This window comes from Pantherophis guttatus, chromosome 7 (assembly GCF_059756535.1).
Source record: "Pantherophis guttatus breed Tessera chromosome 7, ASM5975653v1, whole genome shotgun sequence".
Taxonomy (NCBI): Eukaryota; Metazoa; Chordata; class Lepidosauria; order Squamata; family Colubridae; genus Pantherophis; species Pantherophis guttatus.
This window is the reverse complement of record NC_142069.1, coordinates 80,450,122-80,464,699: the sequence shown is the minus strand read 5'-3', so window position 1 is coordinate 80,464,699 and position 14,578 is coordinate 80,450,122. Positions and strand designations below refer to the sequence as shown.

The window sequence follows — 14,578 nt, the reverse complement described above, 5'->3', positions numbered from 1 at the left end:
GCATCTGTGGTGGCCTCCTGCAACCCTCTGCCAGCGAAAACAGAGCTTGGGAGGGCCACCTGCGGCCCTCACAAGCTCTGTTTTTGGCTGTGACGGCCTCCTGCAACCCTCTGCTAGCAAACATGGAGCTCGGGAGGGCTGCATCAGTGGTGAAATCCAAATTTTTTTACTACCGGTTCTGTGGACGTGGCTTGGTGGGTGTGGCAGGGGAAGGATACTGCAAAATCCTCATTCCCTCCCCACTCCTGGGGGAAGGATATTGCAAAATCTCCATTCCCACCCCACTCTGGGGCCAGCCGGAGGTGATATTTGCCAGTTCTCTGAACTGCTCAAAATTTACGCTACCGGTTCTCCAGAACCTGCTGGATTTCACCCCTGGGCTGCGTGCGGCCCTTGTGAGCTCCATTTTTGCTGGCACAGGCACCATGGGACAGTCCGTTGCTGTTTCCAGGGCAGCCCCACGGGCCAGATCTAAGCACCCCGCGGTCCAGATCCAGCTCCCGGACCTTGAGTTTGACACCCCTGTCCCAGAACAATCTCTGCCTGTATCTGCCGCTCCATGTCTTTAGCATTGATCTCGGTGGTGGTTAGCTTTCTCAGAGAAATCAGGGAAGGGAATCTTGCTAATCTTTCCATTGCTGGATTTCCCGATTTGAAAAGTCATCGTCTTAATTCATCCCTCAACAAACTATTTACAGCCAAAGAAATTGTTGGAAATAGAAGATTCTTTACGCTTCTGCTGTACGGCTTTTGCTCCCCGCCAAAGGTTTGGGGAAATACATTTTCAAGCCGAATGTGTTTGTCAAGCGAATCGAAGCAGGGGTTGCAGTGAAGTTATTGATGTAGGCGAATCTTGCCAAATTGCCTTGGCAGAATGCTGTGAGTCTCCCATTTTTTGGCTGACAGTTTTAAGTAATAGACAGTAATAAATGGAGGTCAAATTCTAAGGAACTTCACAATCATTTGCCTCACGAAAATATTCCCCGCCACACACATGTTTTTCTGAGGTAGTAAATTTTTACCCCACTGTGCCTGAAAGTGTTTCAATCTTCTTTTCAATCTTTCAATCTCTCTTACAAAATCGGTAAGATTTTTACAATAGAGGGAATTTGATGAGATTGTGGTCTTTGTTGTGGGAAGTCCTGAGAACCCATGGAAGAAATATAGAGATGGCTAGACTTAGATTTTGCCCTAAAACGATATTAGAACTTACAAACAAAATAAACAAACAGTAACAGAGTTGGAAGGGACCTTGGAGGTCATCTAGTCCAACCCCCTGCTCACTCAGGAGACCTATGCTAGGGATTCGAACCGCCGAACTGCCGACCTTTCTGATCAACAAGCTCAGCGTCTTAGCCACTGAGCCACCTAGCCACTGAGCTAAGAGCCAATTTGGTCTCATGGTTAAGGCACTAGGCTTAGAAAGCAGGAGATCGTGAGTTCAAGTCCCGCTTTAGCCATGAAAGCCAGCTCGGTGACTTTGAGCCAGTCGCTCTCTTTCAGCCCAACTCACCTCACAGGGTTGTTGTTGTATGGAAAATAGGAAGAGGAGCGGTGTGTTGGATATGTTCGCCGCCTTGAGTTTTATTTGTAAAAATAATAAAGGCAGGACACAAATTACCGTATTTTTCGAAGTATAAGGCACACCTTTCCCCCCTAAAAGGGGGTGAAAATTTAGGTGTGTCTTATACACCAAATGTAGCCCCGCCCACCCACTGGCCCCCACCCTTTGGCCTCTGCCTTACAGCAGTTATCTCCTTGCAAGCAAACAGCAAGAAGAAACAGCTCCTTTCAGCTTTAGCACAGCCTAATCAGCACAAGTTGATTGGATCGGCCTCCTGACTCTCAGCTGATTTGCTCTCAGCTGTTTTGGTGGGGCTTCTGCTGCTTGCTGCAAAGAGGTAAATTGCTGGAACAGATTTTTTTTCCCTTGTGCTAATCAAGCTATGCTGAAAACGAAAATGAAAGTAAAGCAGGCTGTTTGCTGCAACGAGGCAAAATTGCTCAGAGGCAGAGGGAGATTTCTTCTTCTTCTTTTCCTCACCAGAAAAGGTAGGTGCGTCTTATACTCCTAAAAATACGGTAAATAACTGACAAGGTGTTATATAAGATGAGGCAGGGCTTGGGTAACTGGGAGGCCATCTGAGCTGCTTGCCAATTTTCCAGTTGATACCTTTGCATTAAACTCAATGAATGCAATCTGATATCTCGGATTCTTAATCCTTCCTTTGACTTCCTTGTTAGGTTTTTTCAAAGATGACCGCATCGTATTCTGGACATGGATGTTTTCCACCTACTTTATGGAGAAATGGGCTCCAAGGCAAGATGATATGCTCTTCTACGTCCGCAGGAGGCTGGCCTATGTTGGCGGAGATGGCGTAGAAGAAAAGAAGGTAGGTTGGTTAACAAGCTGAAACTCCCAAGAAGGGCCATTGTTGTTCTTCTCTCATAAATGGCAAACGGGTTTCCTCTTCAGCTGACCGAAAATTAGAAAGGAGATCAAAGACATAGGTACCGATTTCAACTGAAGGGAGATTTTTTTTTTTACCCAGTTAAAAAAGAATATATTTCTTCAGTGTAAATCAGAAGCAAGCAGGGGTGGGCTTCAAAAATTTTAGCAAGGGGTTCTCTGCCCAGTTGCTAGGTGGGCGTGGCCATGGTGGGCGTGGCCTAGTCAGCCTCCTGCACCATGGCGGGGTGGGGGGGTGCGTTTTCGCTCTCCCTGGGCTCCGGAGGTTTTCCTTGAGCTTCCAGGAGGGCGAAAACAGCCTTCCCAGGCTCCAGAAGCTCTTTGGAGGCCAGAAACGGGCCCGTTTCCGGCCTTCCTGGACTTCCGGTAGGCCAGTTTTTCACCCTCCCTGAACCTCCCTGTGCACCCTGCACTTACCTACATCCAAAACAGGCCACGTGGGGACTCCTGGGAGGGGTGGGACGGGGTGAACGGGGCCAGCCAGGAGTGGGATTTGGGGGTTCTCCGAACTGCACAGAATCTTAGCTAGAGGTTCTCCGAAACCCCTGCGAACGAACCCCCAGCAGCCCACCCTTGGAAGCAAGGTATGCTGGCTGGGAGCACTATTAAAACATTATCTTATGTCACTGATACAATCTAATAACTTAATTTCATTGATTGATTGATTGATTGATTCACTCACTCACTCACCCACCCACCTCAAACAAGCGATTCTGGGTGGGAAACAATCATAAAAGCAGAGTCCAAAAGGAAAAATTAAATACACATAGAAGTTAAGAAATATTATAGCGGGCAGATGTTAGCATAGCCAGGAATTGGGGCCCTTCACACATGGGGGACCCCAGACACGTAACCAGTTCAAGGCCTTCCAAAAGACCAACAGGGGGTCTCTTTTATTTTCTGGCGGGCTAATGTTCTACAGCAGAGGGCCCCAATCTTTTGGGCACCAAGGAGAAAGTTTTTTCCGCGGACCAGAGGGGGCATGGTTTTTGCATGCTGCCTGCATTCCGCGGATGGGGCTTTGCTTGTTTGTGTGGCTCAGTTGCTGGCGTGCCACGGCCCAGTGCAGGTCCACGGCCCAGGGGTTGGAGACTCCTGTTCTAGAGGGCAGAGAGAAACAGAGACAGAGAGAAGAAAATGGTTAAAATAAAGTAAAAGCTACAGCGTTATAAAGTGTTATTCCTATGTTATAAATATCAGGGTAATGAAGATTTAAAGCTGACCAGCCTTTTAAGACTGAGTGTTAAGGATATTGGTGTTGTGTTACCAATCAGCAGAGTGTAGAGCACAGAGAAACATTGCTGAGAGCAATGAATAAGAGATGTGCAAACTGGTTTATCAAAAGCTTACTTTATAGTAGAAAAACAGTCTCATAGTCTTTAAACAAATTCCAAGTCTTTGCCAGTAAAATCAGTCCAGTAGTTACAGAATCTTCTTACCCAACAAACATTAGTTGGTTAGAATAACAAACTCACTCTGGTTCACAAACCACGATGGTAGTAGATCCATCAAACCATGATTAGCAGATAGCAACTCCTCTCAATGGTAGCATATCATACTCTGGTAGCATATCATATTAGCTTCATCATCAAACTGAACACGTTACAATACCTTGCTTAAATACTCTCACAACCAGTCATTACCTAATTACAGAATGACTCAGCATTACAATGAATCAACAAGGAAACCTTTAAAGTAACATAATACACTTACAGGTTAAAGTTACAGTACACATATATTGCCTGGACAACTTGTTAGGCCCAAACCATATCCTAACACTGAGGATGAGTCAGCAGGGTTATTGCCCTTTAAGAAGCTGTCTATATAAGGGAGGCCATTAGAGGGCATCTCTCTCTCCTTGTGTATCATTCTCCTTGCTGTGTTCTATCTGCATTGTAGTTCTCTGGGTAGAGTTGAAGAATCATTGCTTGCCTGGTATGTGCCTACCACATGTATGCTTGTATATAGAAGTATTGTATATAAACCACCATTTGTAATGACAAAACCTCTCTGTCCTGTAGTTTGGTCCTGGGTTGTCTCAAAATAGTAGCCACACTGTAAACACTCTGACAATAAAGAATGTAATTATACATCTAATAATAACTGCGTTCATTTAGACTTTCGACAGTTTTTCCCAGAACAAAAAGAGAATAATGCCTCCTACTAATCTTGCACTTCAGCTTTATTCTATCTACTTGAAAATATTTCTAGAAATGCAGCTTCATATAAATACAGGAAACTATGTTATATATCTTTGATTTTGGGTTCTCTTTTCAGGTAACAAAACTAGTTTGTCAAAGTCCTCCATCCCCTCCTCCACGTGGGTTTAAGAAGTCTCTGTTGGTTAAATATTTGCTTCATTTGTAAAGCATGAAATTAATGTTTTGTGATTTATAGCCGTCTCCTCCTGTCACTTCTTAGAGTGAATACAAAACAAGAAGTTCTGTTTGTTTGACATAAAATCCCCCTGGGCATGAACAATATTGCATTTTTGAACTCAATAGCTCCCTCTTGGTTACTACTGCAATAAAACAGAGTTTATATATTTAAAGCGATTCTAATAATCGTTGTATCTGGCCAGTTATCAAGCAATGTTTTTTTTAAAAAAGGATATTGTGGCAAGCAATCCGTGCTAATTTTTATTTATGTATAAAATCGATAGACTGCTTCAATCTAAAAGGTCTCCTTTTTAAATTAGATCCCAAAATAAATTGAATTGTTTTGCTCTCAAATTGCACATTCAAATCTTTCTCTCTCCAAATTGCCAGTCTCCAATTTGAATTGAATCAGAGCTGATTAGCAAAACCCTAATAGAGAAACATTTTGATGCTTCCTTGCATGCTTGCAAAAGCTTCCGCCTTTTAATTAAATGGGTAAGTGAGAAAGTGCTGCCAGAGTCATCCTGAGTTTTGGCTTCCATAGATACACATGAAATGCCCTACTACGTTGCCTGCTGTTTGCTAATGATGGGCATCTAAGTTTCAGACCCATTCAAAAAGTCAGTGTTTTTCTCAACCTTGGCAACTTTAAGATGTGTGGATTTAACTTCCCAGCATCTTCCAGCCGACATGGTTGGTTGGAGAATTCTGGGAGTTGAAGTCCGCACATCTTAAAGTTGCCAAGATTGAGAAATATTGCACAAAGATAATGTTTCTTTTGATGGTTAGGGTTAAGGTTAGTGGTCAGTGGAGTGGTCAGAAACAGTTTCAAGGCTAGGCCTATGCCCAGCTGCTTAATAGATTTTTTTTTGCTTTCATCCTGCCTTGATTTTGAGAGATGTTCCGCAATTGACCATGATTTGTGTTCAGATGGGATAAATCATGGTCTCAACTCTTCGGTGGGACATGCATTCCTTTGCATGTCAGAAGGTTTCTTGCTATTACTAAACTATTCTGCTTAGATACTTAGTCATACATATATTTTATGTCAACTGCCTCAACTAGTGAACCCAAAATAAAGAAACACTCTCGGGAGCCTTGAAATCCCAAAAGTAAAACTTCATTGGATACACCATTTTGGTACTGAAGAAACAAAACCAGCTCTGGTTTCCCCAAGCAAAGCCTTGCCTAGTTAAACAATAGCTTCCTCTTCTCTCCACTCCTGGGTGATCACATTATCCGATTATCCTTTTGTTATGGGAACAGTCCATCTCTTTCTTTATCACCTGCAATGCTGACCTTGATGGTTGCCAAACTCTCACGATCTCCTCATACGTTCTCAGCATTCCATTTCCCTTTTCCCTCTCACCAACCAGTTCATTGGCAAGTTGAAAAGCGTTAAGGTTTGAAAGAAGCAAAGCGGTTCAATCTTGACATTTTAGCTTCTTTTCTTCCACAATCCATGTTATTACGGGTGGGATTCAGCCGGTTTGGACTGGTTCGGGCGTACCGGTAGCTCTGACGATCAGCTGGCAGCGAACCGGTTCACTCCGACGATCAGGTTGGCCCGCCCCTGCACGCTTTACTTACCTTTATCCTCTCAGCTGATTCATGCGGCAGAGCAGGTTGCCGTGCCTCAGCTGTGTTAGTCCCCAGAAGTAAGACGTAAGTTTAGTTTTGTCAAAACTCTACATGCGCGTGCAGCGTGCAAAGGGCGCAATCACCGAATTGGTGGTTAAACCGGCAGGATCCCACCACTGCTCAGTGAGATTAGCTAGGCCATATAAGATGGCCTGATATCAACACAACAACCATTCCTAATCTCCCAGCTTGGCTTGATGTCATCTGAAGGCTGATCTGCTCCAAACTTGATTGTCACTACAATTGATCAGACTGAGTGAAGCTTTACCTCTCCTCTGAAGGTTAATCAAATACTCCCTGTCATACAATACAGGTGGTAAGATATCTTTAGAAGAATATAACGGGGCTTGTCTTACATTGCTGAACCATCAAGCAGAAAGTCTATCAACTCACACTTTTCATTATTGATGAATTCATTAAGAATGAATTCCTAACTCAAAGAGTTAATTCTTAATTCAAAAAAGCGTTTGGCAGACTTGGCTGGAAAAGATGGTTAAGAATACAAACATACTTCAGGACTTTACAAAGACTGAGATAACATTGAATATTTACTCTACCAAAGCTAGGTATTTTCTACTGTTTGTATTATTAAAAAACTAAAATAAAATTGACAGATACGCAGATGTTTATATACCCTGTTTCCCCCAAAATAAGACATCCCCTGATAATAAGCCCAATTGGGCTTTTGAGCGCATGGCAATAAGGCCAAGCGCTTATTTCAGGGTTCAAAAAAATATAAGACAGTGTCTTATTTTCGGGGAAACACGGTACTTTCCAGCCACACAATTCACGATGATTTGTGAAGACATTACAGGTAGTCCTTGACTTACAACCATTGTTTAGTTTGAAGTTACAAAGACACTGAAAAAAGTGACTTAAAAACTGGTCCTCACCCTTGCAACTGACGCAGCATCCCCATCAGTGGTGGGTTGCTCCTGGTTCACACCGGTTCGCAAGAACCGGTAGTAAAAATTTGTAGTAGTTCGGAGAACTGGTAATAACATTGGCTGGTCACACCCCTGAACCGGTCCTGGCCCGGTTGCCGCTCGCTTATCCCGCCCACCTCATCAGAGGCTTTTTTTTTTAACTTTTAAAAGCATTTTTTTACAACCTCTTCGGCTGAAAAAATGCTTTTAAAAGTAAAAAAAAAAGTCTCTGATGATCGCGCGGTTCAGCTGGGATCGTCAGGGGCTTCTAAAAGCATATTTTCCTGCAACCTCTTCAGCTGAAGAGGTTGTAGAGAGAAAAAAAATGCCTTTAAAAGCCTCTGGCGATCCCAGCTGATCGTCAGAGGCTTCTAAAAGCATTTTTTTCTGCAACCTCTTAAGGTTGTAGAAAAAATGCTTTTAAAAGTAAAAAAAAAAAAAAAGTTGGCCACGCCCACCCAGTCACATTACCCCCCACCAAACCACGCCCACAAAATAAGCCACGCCCACAGAACCGGCAGTAAAAAAAATTTAGAACCCATCCCTGATCCTCATGGTCACACAGTCAAAATTTGGATATTTGTACTAGATATTTGTAGCATCCCTGGCTCCTGGGGTCACCGCTTGCAACTTTTCCATCTGGCTTCTGGCAAGCAAAGTCAGTGAGCTTAACAACTGAGTGAGTTACTTAATAATTACAATTAGCAATAATTGCCTTGCTTAGCAACGGAAATTCTGATTCCAATTGTGGTCATAAATCAAGGACTACTACTACACATAAACCGTTAACTTCTCTGCTAACATCCATTAAGAGAAACATACCTATTCCAGACATAAATTAAGTCAGGGTTGCTCACAGAATGAATCTGGATGTTTGTTCTTAGCAACTCAAGAGCAGTGTGTGTGTGTGTATTTGGAAGGAAGAGGTGATTTGAAGCAGATGGGACTCCGCATAGCACTAATTGTCCAGTTTCTGGCAACATCTGCCACGTAGAAAAGGGAAGCAGTAAGAATGACCTGCCAAGCATTTTTGAGATTTTTTTTCAAACCAAACACTAAAAAGAGCTGAGTTTGCAGCTCCAGGCTGCAAAAATCACTTGTGATTTTTTTTTTTTAAATAGAAAGGAAAACAACTCACTCTGAGACAGGAGCAAGGCTATGCCAGACTTTCCTTTGTTGGCCTGAATCAACATTTCACTTTGCTGAAAGATTTAAGCGTGTGAGCTTCTCAACTTTTAGGGAATAACAGTTTGCTGAATTGATGGTGCCGGTGAGAATAGAAAATTGAGATTTTTGTCCCTAGATTACTGTTCTTCCAAGAAGGAGAGAATGCATTAATCTCCAGAGTACGGATTCATCAATAACCCTCTCATAATTTGTCCAATCTCAGTCGGCAGCCTGTGGCTCTGGAGCTGCATGTGGCTCTTTCACCCCTCTGCTGCGGCTCCCTGTCACTCAAAATATGCATCACAACAGCCAATGTGCGACACCAGCTGGCACGCGATTTATTGAGCTTTTCAACCCCTGGTAGGCCAACCATGGATAAATCCAAGAAAAGAACAGTTTCAGAAGAAAACAGAATGTTTAATTCAACTACATATGCTAGTTTTGTGGCTGCTCAAGAAATAGTCAGGCACGGGAAGAGTTTTGTGGCTCCCGGTGTTTTCTTTTCTGTGGGAAACGGGTCCAAATGGCTCTTTGAGGGTTTAAAGTTGCAGACCCCTGATCTAGCTCTTCTTCATTTGAAATGCTAAGGTGCTGTCCCCTCCTTTTCTGCTGCAGATATTTCACTCTATATGAATTACTGTCATCTCCCCCATTTTGCTTCCCTCCAGATTTTACCTGAATCACAAATGACATTTTACCCATTTTTTTCCTGCATTCAAACTAATAAAAACAGAGCTGCTACTTTTTAATAGCATGACTGCAAATGGAATTATAAATCAACCAAATTATAGTAGGACGTGTTAATAGAGGTATTTCCTTTTCCAATGAATTATTTGCCGCTCTTTTCAGTGCTTGCTGAAACCCAACGCAATTTACTTATTTGCTTGTTTTCATTTATGTCCCACTGGAATCCAATAATTACTAGTGGCGTACACACATTAAAAAAAATATGAAACACTCAAAGTCAAACCATCTGCAAGCATAAGTGCAGCCTTTCAAATAATGTCCACCAGAGAAGACCATCAGCTGTATGCTCTAGGCGTGATCTTGAAAGCTGAAACTGCATTTCCCTGGAAACATTTACATTTTTCCTAACGTGGAAAATGTGGTTAGTTCTAAAATAAATTCTGGATCACCGATAAGAGCCTTTCATAAATTTTCTTCTCCCTCTAGGATGAAAAGTGGATGACACCTCATTCCACCAGCTAATTCCTTCCATATGTATGTGTGTGTGTGTGTGTGTGTGTGTGTGTGTACCATGTTTTCCCGAAACTAAGACCTCTCTGAATAATGAGCCCAACTACATGTGTTAAAATAAGCCCCCCACAATCATGCGCAGCTGGTCCCGTCATTTCCGCTGGTTGCTTGCCGCGCAACCAAAACAAGTTGAGGCGTCGAGGCCGGAGGGGGAGGAAAGAGGGGGGGGAACATGCCCTCCCCTCCCTGATCTTTGTGCCGGCTGAGCGGCAGGCTGCCGTTGCCCTGACGTGTCCCGCTGCCGCCGCCGCCGCCTCATGGAGCAGGACTCTGCAAGACTTGTTGTGCTGTTGCATGCATGAACTGCAGCACCACCGCAAGCTTCATCATACCGGTACAGCTGGCGTCCTGCCGCTCGCGGCTGTGCCGGTATGTTAAACATCGCGGCAGTGCCTTGTAGAGTTCTGCTCCACGAGGCGGTGGCGGTGGCGCGATGAGTCTCACAAAGACTCATTTCTGACAGGTGGGGCAGAGGAGAAGTGAGATGCGTGGAACGAGATGTGGGTCCCCTTGCTGTCTCTTCTCCCCCCCCTCACCCGGCATGGCAGGGCTCCTGCCCCTTCTTAGCCACCCGCCCCCTTTAGGGATGCAATTTGGAGGTGGCAAGTGGGGCAGGCGAGAAGCAGGACATACGTCTCAACGTTCCAGCTCCGTGGCGTTCTTTGCTGTTGTGTCCAGGGAAACACGTTGTAAAAAAACCTTCTCGCAAATTCAATATAACCGGATTGAACAGGCAATAAGAATAAAAATACTAAATGGAAGAAAGATGTTAGACACTACATTACTGAAATCTACCATAGGGAAAGTAACTTTTCTTAAGGGCTATTTGTTCAGGAGGAAGCAATGGGAACTTCTTTCCTACTTCGGATTAACTTGAATATATGGGAAAAGGGGATGAAAATGGAGGAGTTAGTTAGATTCAGGTATGAGCCATGGTGGCACAGTGGTTAGAGTCAGTACTGCAGGCTACTTCTGCTGACTGACGGCTGTCTGCAATTTGGGAGTTCGAATCTCACCAGGCTCAAGGTTGACTCAGCCTTTCATCCTTCCGAGGTCGGTAAAATGAGGACCCAAATTGTTGGGGGCAATGTGCTGACTCTGTAAACCGCTTAGAGAGGGCTGTAAAGCACTGTAATGCGGTATATAAGTCTAGGTGGTATTGCTATCCACATTTGACTTGAATATGTGATTTGATCCTGAGCCTGTGAACTAATGACCGTCCTTCCTTATGATGCTTCTGAACCCACCCACCCCCAAATACTACAGATTTCTAGCTATAGTGTGATTCTTACCCGCACTGTTGGGCTTTGTTTTAGCAGGTTGAAGTTGAAGTATACCGCAGAGATTCCAAGAAGCTTCCAGGTTTGGGCGATCCTGACATTGATTGGGAGGAGAGCGTCTACCTGAACCTTATACTACAGAAGGTGACCTCAGTTTTTCTCTTCTCCAAAGCTTGCTGGCGTTAGGAGAGGGGGATGTCTGTAATTTGCGGGGTATTTTGAGAATGAGAATGGTACCTTGGCTTGAATCTGCACGATTCACCAAATCACTTGGTCATTTCGAGACTCCCCATCTGTTTAAACCAATTAAAGTGGTGGGTTTCTACCGGTTCACCCCGGTTTGGGAGAACCGGTAGCAGCAGCGGTGGTGGGAGGCTCCGCCCACCCGCCCAGACATCATCAAAAATACATTTTTTTTGTTATGTGATTGAATTGTAAATAGAAATCAAGGTAATTTAAGTAAAGATGTAAGTTTAAGATAGAGATATTTAGAAGTAGAATTTGTGTAAAGAGGTTAAATAGGTTAGAGATACCGATGCAGAAAAGTTGTTTTGAGTGTTGAAATTTTGATATGTTTGTTTTTGGTTGTTTATATCTTTTGTGTGTGTGTGTGTGTGTGTGTGTGTATGTGTGTGTGTGTGTGTGTGTGTTTTCCTTGCTTTTTTTTGTGTATTGTTTCTTTTTGTACTGTGTATTTTAATCTTTGGAAATTTAATAAATATTATTTTAATGAGAAATATTATTTTAATTAGACAAAAACGCTCTGCGCATGCGCAGTAGCGCCGCACGCTCGCTACTGATAGCGAACTGGTAGCGCCGGGATTTGAAACCCACTACTGGTTTAAATCTGTAGTAAGGTTATCTGTTCCTCAGCAATTTCGGCTTGGTTAAAGAGATTACACGTAGGCTGATGATCCTATAGCAGAGTGGACAAGGATACTAGGTTTTGTTCATTCTGTGCTTGGTGAGTGCCTCCTGGACTAAGCAGCCACTTGGAAGGGGGTACTGGAGTAAAAAAAACCCCAAAAAACCAGACTGCTTTTTTTTTGTTTGAGGAGGTTTGTCAGTCTTAAATGAGCTTTGGTGTTATTAATCGAAGTGCCAGACATCACACTGCTCCTTTGTGATTTTGTTTCCTTTCCAGAGATTGTAATGATTTATAGAAAGTTGCCCTCCTTTTGCCTTTTCTTAAACAAACCAACAAACCTGTGATATTGTTATTTTCGGATTGGGTTTTAATTTGTGATTTCATCTACCTCGAGTGCTCTGTTGTTGAAACTGAAACGCTGCCAACAAATTCTTGCAATAAGCCAGCAGCATAAATAAATCTCCGTTTTTTTCTGAAAACATCTCAGGTATTTCAGTGTTTGAAAGTGAACAAACCCATTGGATGATTCTAAATTCTAGAAGCCGAAGTGGACAGGGCCAAAATATTTGGAACTTTGTTTGGGGTGAAGGTTCAAGAGGTGTTTTAAGCCTCATGTTGTCTCCCCCCCATCGTAATTTTTTTCCTCTCCTTTGTCTAGTCCCAACTCCAAGAATGAATAGATTAATCAATAGCCCTTCAGTTTAATTTTGAAAACATATTTTTATTTTATGGGGTAAAAGTTTATTTCATTTGTTAGATTTCTATTCCAACTTTGAGGGATGGATTATTTATTTATCCTGTTTCCCCCCAATTAAGACATTCCCTGATAATAAGCCCAATCGGGCTTTTGAGTGCATGACAATAAGGCCAAGGAGTTGAAATCCACACATCTTGGTAGCTGAAGTCCACACATTTGGAATTAAGATCTGCACATCTTAAAATTACCAAGGTTGAGAAACACTGTCTTAAATAATTTTACAGGTGGAGGTGGCTTGCAGTGGTGGGTTGCTCCCGGTTCAGCCCGGTTCGGGCAAGCCGGTAATGGTGATGATGTGATGTCAGCGAACCGGTTCTCTATGACTAAGAGTTAGGCCCGCCTGCCGCCCCCGCGTTATACCTACCTTTATTTGTCGTTTTTTAGCTCAGCTGATAGGCACGGCAGAGTGGATTGCTGCACCTCAACTGGGCAGAAATCTAATGCGCTTGCGCGCAGCAATTGCCCACAAAGCGTGTGCATGAAGAGAACCAGTGGTAACACCGGTTGGAACCCACCACTGGTGGCTTGGGATTTCTCTGGGTGATTTGCTGAGCAATAGAGCAGGAAGAAGAATTCACTTGCCATTCAGCAATTGAATTATGCAATGCTCAGACGGATTCAGGACAGAAGGAATGGGCTGAGCCAAAGGAAAAAACTGAAGTCTGAGAGAATTTCACATGCACACAAATTAAGAAGGTTGGAAGGAGAATTTTGGAGAGATAGGAGCCCATAGATCCAAGAAAGGGCAAGAGTTATAGAAAACCTACTGGGTGACCTGTAGGATTGCGTTGACCTTCAGTTGCAATTGAACATGAAACATGTAAGAAAGCATCTGACTTCTGTTGTGAAGTAGCTCCAGATAACTTCTTTAAATGAAAACCGAAGGACCTCATATTTTCTATTGGGGGGGGATCTGGACATGTACACAAAGGAAAACCTAATGAGAAACCTGATGCTGATTGGTGTTTCATCAAACCAATACTTTGATTTTCTTTCAGCTGGATTATATAGTGACGTGTGCGGTATGTACTCGTTCTGATGGAGGGGATATTCACATCCATAAAAAGAAGTCCCAGGTGAGCAGCTCTGCAATTTGGGAACTTTAAAAGTTCTCCTTCTTTTGGCTTCAGCCTTTGCCCCATTTCCCCTTCCCCCCCCATGAACTTATATTATGGTTTCCTTATATAGCTCAAGTAGTTTTAATTAGCGATAGCCTCAGACATAACTCCATAATAGCTTTGAGGAGCATTTCAAATGGGCTTAGTAAAATTCCCCTAGTCAATTTGTCATCACACATTCAACAAATTAAGAGGAAAGCAGGGGTGGGCTGCTGGGGGTTCGCAGGGGTTCAGAAGAACCTCTAACTAAGATTCTGTGCAGTTCGGAGAACCCCCCAAATCCCACTTATGGCTGGCCCCGGCCACCCTTCCACTCCCAAGAGGCCCCACGCAGCCCGTTTTGGATGAAGGTAAGTGCAGGGTACACATGGAGGCTCGGGGAGGGCGGAAAATGGGATTACCGGAAGTTCAGGAAGGCCTCCAGAGGGCCTCCGGAGCTTGGGGAGACTGTTTTTGCCCTCTCAGAGGCTCAAGGAAAGCCTCTGGAGCCCGGGGAGGGCAAAAACGCCCCCCCTCTATGGTTCAAGAGGCCGACTCGGCCACACCCACTATGGCCACGCCCACCCAGCAACCAGGCAGAGAACCCCTTGCTAAAATTTTTGAAGCAAATGCAATCCTTAGTTATCCAGAAGAGTATACCAGAGGCCTAACCATTGTTGGTAAAGAGTTTGGGAAAGTTTGGAAAAGCTCAGTTTTACAAGTTTGCTACTCATTCC

General features: G+C 43.7%; 1 protein-coding gene across 2 annotated transcripts in view; it reads left to right on the top strand.

The window, feature by feature from the left end:
- The window catches only part of KIAA0930 (KIAA0930 ortholog), a 73,709-nt gene that overhangs the window by 49,349 nt on the left and 9,782 nt on the right, over nucleotides 1–14,578 (top strand). Inside the window, exons 2-4 of one of the 2 annotated variants that reach the window (XM_087873290.1) lie at nucleotides 2,245–2,393; nucleotides 11,159–11,263; nucleotides 13,743–13,820. In XM_087873290.1, coding sequence (XP_087729416.1) covers nucleotides 2,245–2,393; nucleotides 11,159–11,263; nucleotides 13,743–13,820 — 332 coding nt within the window. Of the gene's footprint in view, nucleotides 1–2,244; nucleotides 2,394–11,155; nucleotides 11,264–13,742; nucleotides 13,821–14,578 lie in introns of both variants that reach the window. The other variant, XM_034440349.3, reaches the window with a different exon arrangement.